Source organism: Mesoplodon mirus (assembly GCF_964341445.2).
Source record: "Mesoplodon mirus genome assembly, chromosome: 10".
In the NCBI taxonomy this organism is placed as follows: Eukaryota; Metazoa; Chordata; class Mammalia; order Artiodactyla; family Ziphiidae; genus Mesoplodon; species Mesoplodon mirus.
Genome location: NC_138986.1, coordinates 25,108,230 through 25,126,920, shown reverse-complemented (window position 1 = coordinate 25,126,920; position 18,691 = coordinate 25,108,230). Strand labels below are relative to the sequence as shown.

Below are 18,691 nucleotides of genomic sequence, written 5' to 3'. Positions count from 1 at the left end.
GGCTCTAGCAATTAGTCAACTACCCTTTAATATTCTTACCTGATGCTGGCTCCAGCAGGCAGTTTCTGCTTCCAGTAAGCTGTGAGTCTACGTATCAGCTTGTCTCTTCAGCTTTGGGGTGGTAATCTACTTTATAACCTCACTTCTTCGATGGATCTAAAAAGAATTGTTGATTCTGAGTTTTCAGCTTCCTTTTTGTTGTGCGATGGAAGTGATGACTTCCAAGCTCTTTACACGTCCAACCAGAAGTCTCAAATATTAGAATTTAGACTTCTGCTTTAGTATTTGGACAACAGTACATTTGAGAGTTTCAGGAAAACAGGGGAATACTACATTATTTTACACTCTAATTACAAGGTACATTTATGTTTAAGTAGGCACTATCTCAGTGATTTGCCAAGCAATAAATACAAATGTAATTTTACATTAATATTTAAATTAAGTAAATGCAAAAAAAGGTTCATATTCCAAAAGTTATCACAGAACATTTAGGCTGAAACCTTGATTTCTGTCATTTTAGGAAGTCATATGAAACTCAAGAAATGACATTTCCACTATTTCTATCAAGGATTTCTACTTAGAGGAAAGTCTGCTGATATTTTTGCACACGAGTCTAAAGCTTTATAGTTTACCACATATTTTAACTTCTCTCATTTGATATACTCTTTACAATCATTTGGTGAGGAAGGTAGGAATGGAACCATGTTATGCGTGGGAATCTGGACTTAAGTTGTCTGAGGTCACATTACTAATAAGTGCTTGTTTAGAATTCAAAACCAGGTCTCAGTGTTCTATCCACTGATTAGACCAGCAGGTGGAAAGATGAACTGAGACTTCCTCATAATAAACTCACCAACATAGCAACAAGTACTAAACAAATTACCAACAAACAAGAGCGGTGACACAAAAAGAACAAGTAAATATTTGTACTATAAATGAAAAAATTTGCTCTGGGGTAGAGATGAAGTCACAGTCATTTTAGAGTTAGGAAATCTGGAGGCATTTGTCCCTCTCTGGATATGGCTCTCAGAGTTCTGGGTTTGTTAAGCTTTTATAATACATTATGTACCTTGGAATTTTTATATTATTGTTTTTTTCAGAAACACCAATTTTCATCTATGTGACTTTAAGCTTGCTGATTTTTAGCATTTTTGTTTATTTTTGTTCTCCTTCTAATGGGGGTGTCGCCAAAGATGCAAAAGTGGAGCCCTCCAAGACTGGTGAATACAGGCATGGCTTTACATCACCAAATAGAGCCATCCACTTCTCAGACCCCAGAGTCCTCTTGAGGAAAAACACTACTACACTACCGAGCATGCATACTGTTAACATTCCTTTTGGCTTACCCAAAGGGACCTACAGTCATTTACCAGGGCAATTAGACACTGGGGAAAGAGAAATACCCAGACCTCTCAGGGATACTGGACTCTGGCTCTGAATTGACTTTTATCCTGGCAACCCAAAAAGCCACAATGATCCACCATTCAGAGTTTTGGCTCAGGTCAACTCACAGAACCAATGACCTACTGTTGTCTGTTCATGCCAGAGGTTGTGCTCTGAAAATTACTTTCAAAGTTTTATGTATTTATGGAAGTTGGGTACTTTGTCTCTTGGTCTGGCTAATGTAGTAATTAAACAACAAAACACTTCTCAAATGGTGTTAAGAATTTAAACTATGGTTGGCTGAGTCATTGAGCCTATTTGTGAATTAGCAAAGAAATCCTATCCAAGTTCAAGGAAAGAACTCTAACCTTGGAGTTGGTTCTTTTGAATGTGAGCAGAAGCAGCTTTATGAAACTCTAGTAGGATCCAGAGTTCCCATTTCAGTTGCTCCATTATGTCAGTATGAAGGGCAAAATTATTTTTTACACGTGCAGAAGAATTAAGTTTTTTAAAAAAAGATTCTGTTGTTTTTTGTCTCTGGATGAAAATTACTGGAGATCTTGGGGTGGGTGGGGGTGTAAATGGCTTTCAGAAAGCTTTATTGTAGGTAAAATTCATTTATATATAATTTAAATAGCACTTTCCTAATCAGATTAAAATAACAAAAACCTCTTTGTGCGTTTATCTTTCCCTTCTCATGTCCTCAGATTACAAGTGGCCTCAACTCCAAGCTCAAGTTAATGTGCCTGCTCCTTCCCTCCTCTGGGCCATCCACCCACCCAGTCCAAGTGGGTCACAAAACTAGAATTCTCCTTCATTTACCTCTACTTTCAATGCTGTCCCTTCCAAAGGAAAAAAACCAAACATCTGTTTACCAAGCAAACACCCCTTTCAAAGCTACTTCTTCAAAACACTCTTGTAGGCACATTCCCTAGTCATTCAGATAGAACGGCAAAGTTTTATTATAGCTTTGAACATTTTCCTAAAATGGTATGATGATTCTTATCAGTAGTAAAAATATTGCCAAGAAAGGGTCAAGAATACAGGTGAAGTTCTTTTGCCTATTTAAAGTGGCCATTCACCATATACAGCCCACCACACACCGATTTAAACGCACCCCATCTTTCTTGCTTCCCCTCTCCCTCATCCCTAGCTCTATGTGCTGCATTATTCTCAGAATAAACTATCAAATTGATCTAGAACATTATTCCTTATAAACTATGAGTAAATATGAAGCATCCCACTCCTTCCAGCCTAAATCATAATCACAGAGGTGGGAAGGAAATGTTTGAAAAAGGGAGTTAGCTCCAGTGGTTGGATGACCACTGCATTTCTATCTATCCACACACCTAACGTGACCTGTATTTCCTAACACTCTCCAAAGAGCTGAACCTGAAGTATAGCACTCCTTAAAAATGTTTAACTCCCGATCTAGTCCTCTGCCTACGTCACACGCATGACTGTAGTAAATAAACAACCTAAGTTCCTCACTAGTCAAAGTGCGGTCGGCATATCAGCATCACCCAGGAGCTGTTAGAAAGGCAGAATCTCAGGCTCGTCTAGCTCTGCCGAATCAGAATTTGCATCTTAATAAAATCTCTGGGTAATTCAGATGCACAGTAAAGTTTGTACTATATATGTCAGAGCCATTACAATATAAAGTGGATTCTAAATGTGAATTATAGCAGCTTTTATTGAGAACAATCTGGAAGTCTTTGATAAAAATATATATGCCATTTGGCCAGTCAATCCTACCCTTGGGAATCCTGACAGAAATAACAGCACATGTAAGGAATTTGTTTGTATGTAAGGAAATCGATTTATCCCAACATTGCTCACAGTGGCAATTAAGAAAGAACAAATGAAAGGAGGAAGAGAGAGAGGGAGGGAAGGAGGGACAACAAAGCAAATGCCCATCAAACGGGGAAGAGTCGGATAAATCATGGTTCGTCCACACTATTATCACTTAGTCATTAAAAAGAACTTGATTTCCATTGATGAGAAAATCAAGAAAAAATTCTGGAATAATACTTCAAACAATGGCACCCTACCTGTTAATAGATGTATACACAGGTACATCTGTGAGTGACTACTTGGACAGGTTAAAGAAAAGTGGAAAGTGTGCACTAGTTTGGTAACTTAGGTGACCTGAGTGGAGGGAGGAGTGAACCAAGCAAAAAGTGAAACAAAAGAACGGGGCACAAAAAAAGCTCATAGTATATACTGTTACTTTAGCATTGCTATAAAACTTTATGTGGATCTAAATCAACAACTTAAAAATTAAACAAAGATGATGAAGATAAAAAATAAGACAATGCCTCTGAATAAGCCAGTAAATTGACTCACTTCCTCAGAGTAACTTCCTGCGGGTTGCTTGATGCTTCTCAGCGAAACATTTTTTCAGTCATCCTCCATCAAAATAATGAGCTTGCTGCATTTGGCCATTCCTGGTGGGGGGTGGAGATGGGGGGGCGCCTCAGTGGGGCTCTCCGAAGCTCCTCCCTAGCACATCACTTGAGGCTCCATTGAGTACTGACATGAGATAACCCATACTAGAGTACAGTGAAACCTACTAAACGCTGTGACCTGGGTCCACCAACAGAAGATACTAGATGGAGGTTGGGGACACAATATTTTGCCTGTTGATAAACATGCCTACCGTTGACCATGGAAGCAACCCCTGTGGAAATGAAGAGCTACTTAATTCCAGCTTTTCATACTTATCAATTTTCCTCCAATCAAAATTAGAAAAATCCCTATTTCCTACTTAGCGAATGCTTTTCTTTCCGCTGCTTCCTACTTAAGACACCTTGCACCTTACTGATTCTTGTGCTTTTTTTCTAACCCAACGTGTTACCCTTAAAGATGAAACCAAACTCAATGAAAACATATTTTCCCCAGATTGCCTAAATACATCAAACACGAAACATCAACCTTTTGACAAAACTTTAAAAACACAGCTTTAACCTGATTCATGTCATCAAGTTGGGAAAGTGCAGTGTTCATTTTTCCTGCATTGATTGGATACTTGTCCAATGGATAAACTCAAACCATTTCACCAGGAACCTTGAGGCCCACCCACATGACTGGTCTGAGACACAGAGGGACTATCCACACCAGGAGAAAAATATACGGAGAACTTCAATAAGCCATTCAAAAGGTCTGAGGTAGGGAAGAACCTTGACTATCAGCTTATTAGTGTAAAGATGGTGAACTGTGTAACAAAACACATATGTAAAACTTCTAAAACTGCTCCTTCTCTTTTTTAACCCAGGCTCTATGAACATACCTGTGATCTCAGTCTTTTCCTCAACGATGCACTGCTTGTTTCTAGTGGGGGCACATCTCATACTCCGTTTGAAAGGACTTCAAAATCAACCTACCAGTTCATTGCATCAGTGGCCCTTCATAGACTACTCATAGAAGATATTCCAGATTCCAAATGTATGTATTCTTTAAATCCTCCTAAGAGTTAAATACCTTTAGAAAGCTACATTATATAAAACATATTAACTATTAAAATAGAAAAGCAGGACAAGAACTGGAATTCGACAGCTTGCAAATAATTTCTCAAATACTTCTAGAGTCTCATTAATGTAAACTTTCATCTACCTCTAAAATAGCAAAAGAAAGGAATGCTGGCATTGTCAGAGACACACCCTAAACATTAAGAAAACAGCTTTCAAAAATCACAAAGGGAGACACAACCCGACATCGTTGTGAAGGATTCTTTGAAGTAGTCTAACAGGACAGCTGGAGTCCTTAACCATTACTCTATTTTGCTTGAGGATGTTACAATTTTAGGTTTTTATCTATTACTTTTCCATTCTACTAGGACCAAGTGATTTTTGCAGATTTGACTGTACCTTTTCTTCCGTAAGTTCATATTTAAGAGTTCTTCTATAAAGGATCGATTTGCAAAGGATGTTTAATAACAAACATTTCATTCATAATAATCTCAACAGAAATATCATTTGTTACAAAAAGAAATCCTACTTAAACCTACTGTACCTATTTTTAGTTTTTATCTTACATTCTACTTCCCAATCTTAAAAGGATCCGTATCTCTTTCTTGTATTTCTGTTAGGCCAGGCAATCTGAATGTAACACCTCTCATTCCAATATTCTTCACTGCATGTGAAGGTATGACTTAAGGTTAAAGCCAGAACCAAGGTCTTAGAGAAGGAACTTATCTAAAAAGGTCTGCTTCCCATTAGCTTCAGCCCCATTTAAAATCTGAGGATGAGAAAAAATGAACACTAAATGTGGGAATAAATATTTCACCTAGAAGACAAACTCAGCTAAGAAGGGTCAGTTACCCATAACATGTATGACATGTCTCCTTTCACCTCCCCTTAATCAGTTATGCTCTATATCAGAACATCATGATGTTAGCTAAAAGTGGGCATTCAGCTAAGTCGCTGGCTTAATTCTGTCCTGGCCTCATACCAAGGTGGCCTAGGTCTAGCTCTCAGCATTTCTTATCTACAGTTAACTCTTAGTAAAGACCTTTACTGGTTCCAGTATGTTCTGGAATTAAAGAACATTGCATTGTCTATCACTTAGTCTTTAAAAATAATTGCTAATTATAATTAAACAATTATAATGTAAAGACAAGACTATTTTAGACTATATTTGAATAATTCAGTAATTTAGGAAGTCATTTTCTAAACTGGATTTGTATTTGTTTGAATCTTTTTTTTTTTTTTTTTTTTTCTTGCTGTACGTGGGCCTCTCACTGTTGTGGCCTCTCCCGTTGCGGAGCACAGGCTCTGGACGCGCAGGCTCAGCGGCCATGGCTCACAGGCCCAGCCGCTCCGCGGCATGTGGGATCTTCCCGGACCGGGTCACGAACCCACGTCCCCTGCATCGGCAGGCGGACTCTCAACCACTGCGCCACCAGGGAAGCCCCATGTTTGAATCTTTTTAATTTTCAAAAAATTCTTCAAGATGACTTGCATTTTAAAACATTTTCTCTTTTTGATTTTTACCTGCAAAGACTAATTAGTGTACCTCAAATTATTTTTTTTTTACAGATATCAAGAATGCATTTATTCTTCAAGGTCCAAAACGTGAATGGATTTGTGCTACAGAAGTTGAGGATGATAAATTCCTGTGGTTGTCAGTACTCCAAAACACCATCAATAGTAGTATGGAAAAGTGAGACTGGACTTAAAACACCAGGAGTTCCAATCTGCCCTGGCAAAGACAGACAGCATGTAATTTTCTGTTGCAGAAGATCCAGTAAGGAGCAGAAGATTATCTGTCATGGATGATGGGAGGATGAACTACGATGACCCATAAAGCTCTTCCTAACTTTTAAACTTTATCACCTATGCTCAATTATGTGAAATAGACAGTAAGAAAAATTTGAGTATGATATTTTGAACCACTTCTTTTGGTAGTTATTTTTCATGAACAGTATTATTTAGAGTAATCTGACTGACAGAACCTAAGACTGAATAAGGATATTGGGTATTTAAAGTTTTGTTTTCTGATCTAATGAAAAATAAAGTCATAATGAAAAGTGTTTCTTAAATGATCAGAGAAATGTCTTTATCTGTTGGTGATTTACCAATTATCTTTAACATTTTCATGAAATAGTTATGGATTTAAAAAATATGTAAAAGAAATATAACTGGTACTTTATTTAAAAACTTGTCACATATATCCTTAATAAGAATGTACTCCTCCAGAGAGCATTACAAATATACCACTATAAAGTACTAAAAATTTTTCTGTAATTTTAAGTGGTCTTTTGTTGCAAAATTAAATTCTTAGACTTTCCAAATAAAAATATTAAAAAATTTGTTACACTGTTAAATTAGAAGGCTGTTTGGCAGGGGGTGGGGGAGGTACCTTCTAAAAAACAAAACTTGCCTGTAATGGAATTTTGCTGAGTAAAAAAATGAAGAAATTAAGACAACTGTTTTAAAACAGAGAAAAATAAAAATAGGTATTGAGTAGTTTTCTGGGCACTTAAAGCCTTCATTTAATTATTTAATAAACTGAAGCTATAACCTGTTAGCCACTTTGAAACCTTAGCTGATATATGCAGTAGTAAAAATATTTTTACTTAATAATGGTAGATAAAGTTGTATTAATCTTGGAAGCTTTTGGTTGTCAGCCTCCTTTTTGCTTCAAATTCTCCTTTAAGGAAATGAAATTTACTAGTACAGTCTAGGATTGTGAACTAGGCTATTTTAAACATTTTCTTCTTTCAGCAAAATACAAATTCCTTCTAATTCTTAAAAATTTAAATTCTTGTTAAAAAATGTACAAAAGTTAAAATACTGTTTTTATTAGTGTAAAATCACGCTTTTGATTCTTTTATGATATATCCATGCAGCTTAACATCTATGATGCCACAGACAGAAGAAAACGTTAAAGGAATATCTGCTGTTAGTCAGCAATAAATGCAAACTTACAAATGTGATCAAAATGAAAATATAATCTAATACAAAACAAATCCTGAGACGCTACATTATCCTGAATAGAACAAACTTCAGAATCCCTTTGTTAACAGGAAAAACCTCTCTATGGCAAAAGAATGAGTAACAAGATAGCTCAAGATAAACTAGGAATCTTAAGGAATTTCCATTTATTCTGTGAATAATTAAGGTCCTCAGAAATTTTAAAACATATTACTTGAAAAAACTTGTAGAGGCTGATGAGCATAAGCTTCTAATTGAGAGTTAAGTACATAAATCATGCAAAAAGTGGTGATGTTTGCAAGTGGACAGTACTTACGTTGTTTGTGGTGTCAACACTTTCCCTTTGCTTCTAGGGGACAATTTAAAAAGGCCTGTCTTCACAGTTAATTTGTAAGTTTACATGACTGCTGTGGAATTAAAATCTCACACATAAGCAAGTTTAAGTCACAGGTGAAACTGATCAAATTTTCACAAGGAAAACATAAAATCTGCCCACCAAGTTGATGTGGAAAAGTCTGAAAGTACCATGTGACTCTTGAAGAATGTTAATTATGGCAGAGCTTATGGTTAACGAATGCCTTATACCATACAGTTCTTTCAAATCAAAAATTAAATAGGAAACGCATTTTAAAGATTTTTGGATTCTTTATGTTAAGTATTAAACCTAAAGACAAACTGACAGTTTATTTAACTTTGTCTCCTTTTGTAAATATTTCTGAGTCTGTGCTTGAGGTGTAAATGAGAAGCCCGTTCTCTAAATCCAAGCAGGGAGAGGTTCTGGCCACGTAAGTTTAATGGACCAATGTTATGGATGTACACCTAACGCTACGGAGCAACAAGGGCGGGCTGTGCCAACAAACACAACATTACCCTCCATGAAGTAATCCTGACCCTTTTATTGTTGCAATTAAAAAATAAAAGGTACTTAAATACAATGGTGAACACATAGGGCGAAACAGAATCATAAAATTTAATGTTGAATTAAGCAGTGAGCTGAATGTTTGGGTCTCCAAATTGGCTCTGAACCCAAAACCGCTTAAAAATGGGTATGTTCACAGTTAACGGCAATTGGCTTATAGGTGAGAGAATGGTCGAAGTTGTTCCAGTTGAACTTCCAGGGAAATTCTCTCCTCAAGAACATCCTGAAAAAGATGCAAAGCCAAGTTACGTTTCAACATGTATAAAAATGAAGGCACATCTAACAACAGCTCTGCATTCAGTAAAACAATTTAAATTTGTTAAGAAGAGGAAGGACAACTTCATATTTTCAAAGGACACTTTACTTTAGAAATGTAGTTTCTTTATATGTATGTAATGTTAAAATATCTTAATTAAATCTTTATTTCTTAAGTCAGGGTAATAAAATGTTTTTTGTTTCATTATCAGAAAAGCCAATATTTGCAAATGATAGCTACTGATGCATGAATTTTGCAAAACGCCTACCCCCTGTAGTAACTGTAGATGAGTCAGTTAACACAGATTCTTTCCCCTGGTGATCACATCTGGTCATAACGACTCCTGAACCTCCTTTTGAGTTTCAGTTTCACAATGAATAAATGTATTTTGTAATCAGAATTTCTAATTACTGTTGATTTTGAGCAGACTTTTCAGATAGCCCACAACTTCTAATTCATCCATTTTCCTTTTTTCTTTTTCTCTATCATACTAATAGTATAGTGTTTTAACCAGGATGACCTCTTCCTATTTGGTACCATACTTCCTATTTTCTGTCCTCAGAGATAATGAGAAAAGTGATTTTTAAAATAGCTCCTATATACATGTTGCTATGATTTTCCTTAGTTCTTCAGAAAAACATGCATTAATAAAACTTTCATCTTCGAGGTATGGTACTAGCAAGCTTGTCATGAGTTTTACATTCTTCCTTTACAATGGACCAAATTCATAATCATAGAACAGCTATGAATATCTTCTTTGATCAGAGAGTTAATACAAGAATATTATCCCTTTAACATACGTTTATCAAATGCCTAACGTGCGAGGTTTTGGGGACAGAGACACGATAGTTACAAATCTATCTAGGACAGTCTCAGTTTATCTCTGATGTCCTGGCCTATTAACACATCTCTCTCTTTTCTCTCAAAAGTACCTTGGTTTGGGGACTTCCCCGGTGGTCCAGTGGTTAAGACTCCGTCTTGCAATGCAGGGGACACCAGTTCGATCCCTGGTTGGGGAACTAAGATCCCACATGCTGCGGGGCAATTAAGCCCGTGTGCCGCAACTAGAGAGCCCACGCGCCACAACTACAGAGCCATGTGCTCTGGAGCCCACATGCTACAACTAGAGAAGTCTGTGCACCACAACAAAGCGAAGCGCCCGCACGCTGCTACAAAAGATCCCGCGTGCCGCAACTAAGACCCGACGCAGCCAAAAAAAAAAAGTACCTTGGTTTGAACATTACATGGTCACCCTAAACAGAAATGATTATGGGTTACCCTCAACAAGTTCAGTTTTACTAGGACAGAGAGACAAATGTGCCATAGATATGGACAATGTGATAAAGGCTAGATAAGGAATATGAAAAGAATGTCATGGGACTCAACTAACTCTGTATTCATTTTACATTTCCATGGACTCTTTCCTCATCTTTGTGGTTTACAACCTTGCTACTCAAAGTGGAGCCAACAGTCCAGCAGCATCTTCATCACCTGGAAGCTTATTAGAAATTGCAGAATTCTCAGGTCCCACTCCATACCTGATATAAATCAAAATGTTCATTTTAACATGACCCCTAATTAAGCATATATACATTAAGGTTTGAGAACCACTGGTTTCTAAGACATGAATGCTTAATGATGTTGATGAGTCATAAACGATTCTGGCTGTTAGCTTTTTTTGTAGGGAGTCAAAGAAATCATGGTTAGTAGTAAGAAAACCAAACTCATTCCTCTCAAGTACAGATGACAGTAGTTACACACCGGCTCTAAGCACCATTTCTATTTAAGGCTCGTCTTTTCTACTGCAGAGATGATCTAAATTGCCCCCATCCCTCATCTTTAGACCTGTTTAAGTCATTTTAATAGAATCTGAGTTGTCTTTGATAAGAGGATAAATTAACAATACTCAAATCATTTTAGACTTAGAGTGTAGAGAGCCACACGTGATACTGGAGGTATCTGAGGTCACAACATTTCTGCTCTTGGGCCTCATTATGAAAGTTAAGAAACATTTTAGGAATATGATGCCTTATATACATGTAGGATAAGGCAATCATACCAGAATTGAGTACAGGAAATTCTTTTTAATATTAAAGGACTCAAAGGCATATAAAACACTTCAGATCTACACTTCTCTTGCTACATGTAAAATTTCATACTAGCGTTAAGAATTGCTGGATCTCCTCCAAGTTCCAGTTCAACACTAAGAGGCTCTGAGTCCATGGAACTTCCCAAATAAAGATTCAGAAACTACATTACCTTTAATTGTTGCTGCAATTCACTATTCAATCTGGCCAAAACTGTGTTGGTTTCCTTATTGCGTCTAATTGACGCCTGAATAGCTTTCTTATCTTTTCCAACAGACCTGAGAAGATAAAAAAAATTACCTTCATTTTTTATCTTTAAATTCTCTCCATTCTTCCCTGATCTCTAAACCCAGAATGCATAGCTCAACCTCACTTGCTCAGTTTTAATTCTCCACCAAAAGTATCTAAGCTTCAGAGGCTTAATTATTGTAGTTATTGTTTTAATGATTATTCTGTACAATCACCTGAGTTTAAGACAGTCTAGAGCAAGCATCAGCAAACTTTTTCTGCAAATGGTCAGACAGTTAAGTATTTTAAGCTTTGCGGGCCATACCATTTGTGCTGAATGTTCTTCTTTTTTTTGTATCTTTTCTTTTTCTCTTCTCTGTTTTACAAAAATGTAAAAGCCCATTCTTAGCTCACGGGCCTTACAAAAACAGGCCATGGGCTGACTTTGGCCCATGAGCCCTTGTCTGCCAATTCCTGGTCTAGAACTACCATAGTTAAAACATCAGTGTTACTGTGCACTGTAATTTTTTTTTAAGGTTAAGATTTTTTTTAAAATTTTATTATATTTGATTTTTGGCTGCGTTGGGTCTTTGTTGCTGTGCCTGGGCTTTCTCTGCTTGCGGTGAGCGGGGGCTACACTTCGTTGTGATGCATGGGTTTCTCAGTGCAGTGGCTTCCCCTATTTTGGAGCACGGGCTCTACGTACGCAGGCTTCAGTAGTTGTGGCTCGCGGGCTCTAGAGCGAAGGCTCAGTAGTTGTGGTGCACGGGGTTAGCTGCTCCGTGGCATGTGGGATCTTCCCAGACCAGGGATCGAACTCATGTCCCCTGCGTTGGCAGGCGCATTCTTAACCACTGCGCCAGCACAGAAGTCCCTGTGCACTATAAATTTTAAAGTCTGCTCCAGGATTTGCAATAGAGTGTAAAAATGGAATTGGAATTGAACTTAATAATAGAAGGGAAGAAAGTGGGAAGAATATTCTACCCGCTCATAAATGAGAAAACTCTCCAAGAGGAGCAGTGAAAAGCCTATGCTCACCTACAAGACTAGTCTGACCATAATTCCTTTCCGTTTGATATTTTTAATTGCTGTGCTTTTTGTTTCTAGTAGTTACATGTGTTCAGGAATGGCTTTGATTACCTAGGAATAGAAGGTTGTGATGCAAGAACAGCAGCTAGGACACCTGTCTTTTGTGTATGTTCATCAACTTCTGGCCTTAATTCATCTTCTGATTTTAATCTCCTTCGAACAGGTTTAGGTGGTGGAGCAAGAGGTGTTGTGCCTTTGCTCTAGGAGACAAGAATTCCATTCATAATGAGCATTTCTTGAAGACATTCACGGTTAGTTAGCACTTTGCCAACATCATATGGTTTTGTTAAGCCATTCATTCTCCAAAAATTAAGAGTCACCTGTCCTACTTTGAAACAATTTATGTATCTGTGGCAACAACTGACTTAAATCGCAGTGGGGAAGAACGTTCCTAGTGACACTACAATTGTAAAGGTACCTACTAGACAAAGTTTTTTATAGGGTGACATAATAAGCTCCTCGAGGCCCGGATTCTGTGACTCAAAGCTATCATATTCAGTTTTAACATAAATATGATACACACGCGATATATACCTGTTCAATAACTATAAAAGGGAGTCTCCAGAAATATGCATCCATTATCTCCATAGACTTTCCTACTCAAAAATCCTAAGATACATTATCTTAATGAATAAAACAATTTATAAAGAAGTGGAAAACTAGGCAATTCTTTAAAAACCCATCACTAAGATGCACAATAATTATAACTTTTGAAAATGAGTGGACATTTTATTGGTAACTGTGAATGTGTCCTCAGCAGAATCAAATATGGTATTCTGGTATTTACCATAACCTGATTTGACCTGTTAATAAATAAAAACAAGAGTCAAATGCCATCTCTTTGGTTAAGTGCTACTTTTAATTTATTGCCATTAACTGACAAAAATAAGATTCAATATTAAAAAAAATCACAGAACTACTAATGTAGTAAAAATTAAAGTGTCCAGAAAGCAGAATTTAAGCACTTTCAGAAACACTCACTGTTTTCATGACTACTGGGAATGTCTTAATGATGACAAAAAAAAGTTACCAAAATTTTTTTCTCAAGGGGAAGTGTCCTGATATCTGTAATTTACTTTGAAATGCAAGCAACAGATAAGAAGGATTGATACAGTTAGAGAGAAGGATGGAGATATAAAGCAAGTATATTAACACAAGGAAAAACATATATTTTCTATTTCTTTCATTTTGTATTTATATGAAATGAAGAACGTTCACTAAACATATTGTGACAGTCATTTCATGATGTATGTAAGTCACATCTTTATGCTGTACTTCTTAAACTTATACAGTGTTGTGTGTCAATTACATCTCAATAAAACTGGAAGAAAAATAAAGTATAGTAAATACTAATGGTATAATCAAGGTGTGGGTTTACTAATGTACAATGTAAAATTCTTTCAACCTTTCTGTATGTTTAAAATTTTTCATAATTAATTTTTGGGAAAAAAAATCATTCCTAAGACAGTTAAAGAAAAAGAGCACACAGTATAACATTAACCTTAAAGGTTGATAATTTTCCCCTATTATACTCATAACTGCAATAAGAGAAATTAATATGACAAATAAGGAAGTTCTACTTTATATGTCTGAAAGAATGTAATAACCACATAAGATTTGAGAACCTGTGGCATGCATTAATACAAATGATAGGCTATCATCTCTATCTCTAGGTGGACTGTGTTCTGAGATGGACTAAGCATATTACAGTTAAAGGCAGTGGAATGAGTTAGATCATCTCGAACTTTATTTCTAAGGTTTTCAAATTATCTCATATAACTTTTCATATGCATAAAATAATCAATATTTAAAAAGACTTCTGTATACCACATTGGCGGGAGCGCTAGCAGCTGTCTTTTCTTCAATTTTACTGTCTGTTTTGGCAACTCGAAGAGAACTTGCAGGATCAGAAGCTTTTTCAACCTAGAGATGAATATATTATTATCACAAATTATATATAAGTAATATACATATATGAATAAATATACATGTAACAAATCAGAGAGTTAAATGTTTATAAAATATTCGTTCTAACAATAAGAAACCTGAGATGAAGATGAGAGGGAATTTGAGAATACTTTATAAAATGATCATTCTCTACTACTAAAGGGCAGAGAGGGGAGGTAATAAATCTCTGAGGGGGTGGGGGGTGGCTGAGGATGCAGCACTGTCTGGGAAGTTCTTTGGTTGGGGGAGGGGAAGCATCCATTCCAGGCGAGTTAAGTACCAGTACCCTGTACACACCTGCACTCCCCTTAGGCCCACCCTGCCTTCCTGGAGGTGCAGCCCATTTCCCTAGTAGCCCCAGGCCAGGCAGAAAGTTGCAGGATTGAAGAAGTGGCTAGTAGAAAACTTTCCATGGATCAGACCTATAAGAACACTTCGTCTAAATTATGCCAGTCAAACAAGCAGATTTTTGGATGTGTTAAGAGAAGATCAGTATAAATTGAAACAATCAGAACGGACTCCAGAATTCCCATTCCCTCCAACTCCACATTTACACTTAGCGACGACAGGGATCCCTAGAGAAGTTCGTGCTGCTAGACCTAAAGAATCTCCCAGAACACTGTCTGCAAAGATTAAATTTCGACATCCTGTAGTCTGTTAAGTCTAACTAACGTGACTTCCTCTCATACAATCTTCACCAAATCACAAAATCAAATGCTTAGCAGTAAGATGCAACCCCCCCATAAAGTGACTTAGTCTCATACAAACTGAATGTAGCTATGGTAACCATAGCCTCTTATTACACAGAAATGTTTACCAAATCACACGAGATGTTTAGCATTAAGGTGCAACTCCCAGAACAGTGTTTTAGCCAAGACCAGATGGTTGTGCTTGTGTCTTTTCATGTGACAGCTACCCCTCACCCAGATTTTGATTCTTATTAAGCATTTTATGCAACCAGCAGGTGTCTGAGGCCAATAAGAAATTGAGAAGCACTGACCTAGGGAATATAAATCCTCTAAAAGAAGCAGCAGCAGATATTTTATTCGCTGAGGCCCCTTCTATTATTTGCTCTTTTAGGGGTTCCTCTGTTTAAAGACTGGCTTCTGAGCATGATATGAGAAGATTCCCAGCGGAAAATTAGATAAGCCCTTGAAAACTGACCGGCAAGACCTCTGGATGCTTCTCGGCTTCATCATCTTGTTCTTCATTTACATTTGATGCAGCAAATACTTCAAATTGGCTGAAATCTGCAAAATTTGGTTGTTCTGGTATCTGCTGAGGTGAGGTACTAGTGTGAGTTATCAGGCCATCGGCATCCACCGGGCGATGCACAACGGGACCAGCAGCCTATGTGAGGGTTTAGGACAGAAGAACAGACATTTTATTGGTGTTACCAGTGTCAGAGAGGAGCTTTCTTTTTCTCTGAAAATTTATTATAAGGATGCTCTTTTTACTAGCTGGAAATTCAGGGAGGTGAGCTACAGTAACATTTAGCTCTAAAAAACCTTAAGTGAAATGCTAAGACGCTAAAAAAATTAAGATGACAAACCTCCAATAAAAAAGATACTTTTACAAAATTCTTATTGCAAAGAAAGGGCATCACAGGAGAGGGGAAGTTCTGGCCCTAATCTCTGATTCTCCCCATGCATCTATTTTTTTTCTTAATTGGGCTACTGCATAATTGTTCATTCTATAAAAAAGCTATTTTTTAAAATGTTTCATTATGTTTCTAAAAAGATTGTTATTTTTAAAGTGTGCAAAGCCGTGCTCTAGCTACTCTCTGACACTCCAATGCACGTTTCTTCAATTTGTCCTCCACTCCTTTGCCAGATCAAGTCTTCTAAAGTCTTCAATCGAACGATAAATTTATCGAGTATCTACTTTTGGCCAAGCACTATGGATATAATAGTGAATAAACAAGTAAGGTCCATCCCCTAATAAAGCCTAGTGCAGGACAAGAAATAAATAAACAAGGGTTTAAAATACCGTGTGAGGAGTTTTATGACAAAGGAAGTACAGGATGCTACAGGAATAAATCTGAAGTCTCTTCAAAAAGTCCCTTTAAAAATTCTCTATATCCTATAAGAAAAACTCCACCTTCTTAGTATGATATAGGAGATGCTCTGCCCCTTTTCCACCTCTTTAATTTCCTCTCCCATGACTCCAGTTGTACTGAACTCAATGGTTTTTCCTTGAAGAATATGCCAGGCTTACCTTACACCTCTATGCCATTCCTTGTGGTTGTAATGCCCTCTCCCAGAGAAATACCATTTTATCTTTCAAGTCTCTGCTTAAGTCTAACTTACTTCATCTTGCTTAGACCTTTTCAATGTGATCCCTGACTTTACCAGCTAGAAAAGCTGTGCCAAAGCATTTTATAAACAAGTCTACTGCAGCACTTTTACTGTAAGTGTTGTTTACAGCTCTGTCTTTTGCACTAGACTGGTTCTTGAGTCAAGAGACCAACTCACTGGGTTTCACAGCTTCACACAGTAAAAGCATTTCTGTTGGCACTTTAGATAAAATAAATACTGGAATATCCAAATTTCAGTGTCTTTGATGATTAGGAAACCATCTTTTTAACTGCAAATAAGCAACTTCATTATAAGAATCTAACTCAGAAAAATCAACCAAACTCATTCATGTAAAAGGTAGGCCAGTCAGTCACATAAAACTAAGCTATAGTCCAGAATCTATCTTGGAACATAACAGTTTTATGCAGATGCAAACAACTTCGACCTGGCGGGGGGGTGCAGAAGTCGTCTAACACTTCCTTCACTGACGCAGTAACGAATCCAGGGAGATGCAGGGAGGTTACTCTGAGTCACTGCTAGATCCAGGACATAACATGGACACCTCGTATCTCCCAATCCACTGCTCTTTCCTCTAAACCCTCCTTTGTCAAGACATTATCCTTTGGTTCACTTCTGAGCCTCTTTCAAAAAATAACTCAAATCATTATTGGAATCCTTATCTTCTAAAATAAGACCTAGCTTTCCTGAATTATTACTATTTTTTTATAAATGTATTTATTTTTGGCTGCGTTGTGTCTTTGTTGCTGCTCTCGGGCTTCCTCTAGTTGCAGCGAGCAGGGGCTATTCTTCATTGTGGTGCGCGGGCTTCTCATTGCGGTGGCTTCTCATGTTGCAGAGCACGGGCTCTAGGCGCGTGGGCCTCAGTAGTTGTGGTGCACGGGCTTAGTTGCTCCGCGGCATGTGGGATCTTCCTGGACCGGGGCTCAAACCTGTGTCCCCTGCATTGGCAGGTGGATTTTAACCACTGCATCACCAGGGAAGTCCCCTTCCCTGAATTATTAATAAATGCACATTAAGAATGACAATTATGTACTTCCTGATCTTCAGAATAATTCTAGAATAGAATCAAAGACCTAATAGACAAATTGACTAAGGGGACTATAATAGCTGATGCTTAGTAGTGAATACCTAGGAGAATTACCTGTGAGGGCTGTGGTCTTGGAGGCACTGCAGGAGGTTGGGCAACAACTCCACCCTGTTGCTGTCCTGTGTGAACACACAAGTCTTCTTTTTGTAAAAATATAATTACTTTGCTAATAGAACAGACAGGCTGAATGAATGTGATCAAATGATAAAAGATTTCCAATACCAACATATGGTATTGGAAGCCATATATAACTTGCAAAACTGTCTAGATGTGGTCAAACCTCATGGCCTCTTCTCAGACCTCATTTCTCTGGCTCTCCTGCATGAGGCACTCTTGTCTTGCTCCTCCCTATTTCCATGACACTATACATTCTTGGTTTTCTTCCCATATTTCTGATTGCTCTTTAGGTATCAAATATGAAGACTTCCAAATTTTCTCTCATTTAACACTTCAGCCTATTAATTCTATGTAAATGATTCTCAAACAATACATCAATCTTCCCTAACCCACAAGTCCAATGGCCTGTTGATTATTTCTCTTTTTTCTCATCATTCCAAACGCATATTATCAAAAACAGAACATCATCACCCTCCGTCCTAACTTCTCTATTTCCACCAGCATGATAACAATATGACCAGTCATATAAAAATTAAAACCTTTGAGTAAGTTATGACTCTTCTTTCTCTTTTGTCATGTAATTTAAGACCTATTGGCTTTCCCTCCTTGATACCTCCACATCGTTCTTTTAAAATCTCTTGTGGCATCTCTCAGGTTCCCATCGTTATCATTTGAACTCAATTTAGGTAGTCATTAAAAAAAAAAAATTCCCTCTCATTGGATACTTTTTCTATTCAAAATTTTTCTTCATATAAATATAAAAAAATAAGAGAAAATACTGTGTATCTTTAGCTTAATATATTTAATGTATTTAATATATATTATG

At 37.2% G+C, this 18,691-nt stretch overlaps 2 protein-coding genes across 7 annotated transcripts in view; one reads left to right on the top strand and one right to left on the bottom strand.

Annotated features, from left to right (window-relative positions):
• The window catches only part of ECT2L (epithelial cell transforming 2 like), a gene marked incomplete at its 5' end in the record, with an annotated part of 57,245 nt that extends 50,294 nt beyond the window's left edge, over positions 1–6,951 (top strand). The window contains 2 exon segments of the mRNA XM_082633769.1: positions 4,658–4,827; positions 6,420–6,951. Of these exon segments, the coding sequence (XP_082489895.1) occupies positions 4,658–4,827; positions 6,420–6,547 (298 nt within the window). The 3' untranslated portion in view covers positions 6,548–6,951.
• Positions 6,952–8,700: 1,749 nt separating this feature from the next.
• REPS1 (RALBP1 associated Eps domain containing 1) overlaps positions 8,701–18,691 on the bottom strand; it is an 80,260-nt gene continuing 70,269 nt past the window's right edge. For 5 of the 6 annotated variants that reach the window (XM_082633376.1, XM_082633377.1, XM_082633375.1 and 2 more), the window contains 6 exons: positions 17,803–17,867; positions 15,508–15,693; positions 14,224–14,319; positions 12,448–12,596; positions 11,252–11,357; positions 8,701–8,959 (listed from right to left, as the gene is read on the bottom strand). In XM_082633376.1, coding sequence (XP_082489502.1) covers positions 8,891–8,959; positions 11,252–11,357; positions 12,448–12,596; positions 14,224–14,319; positions 15,508–15,693; positions 17,803–17,867 — 671 coding nt within the window. In that variant the 3' untranslated portion in view covers positions 8,701–8,890. The remainder of the gene's footprint in view (positions 8,960–11,251; positions 11,358–12,447; positions 12,597–14,223; positions 14,320–15,507; positions 15,694–17,802; positions 17,868–18,691) is intronic. The other variant, XM_082633378.1, reaches the window with a different exon arrangement.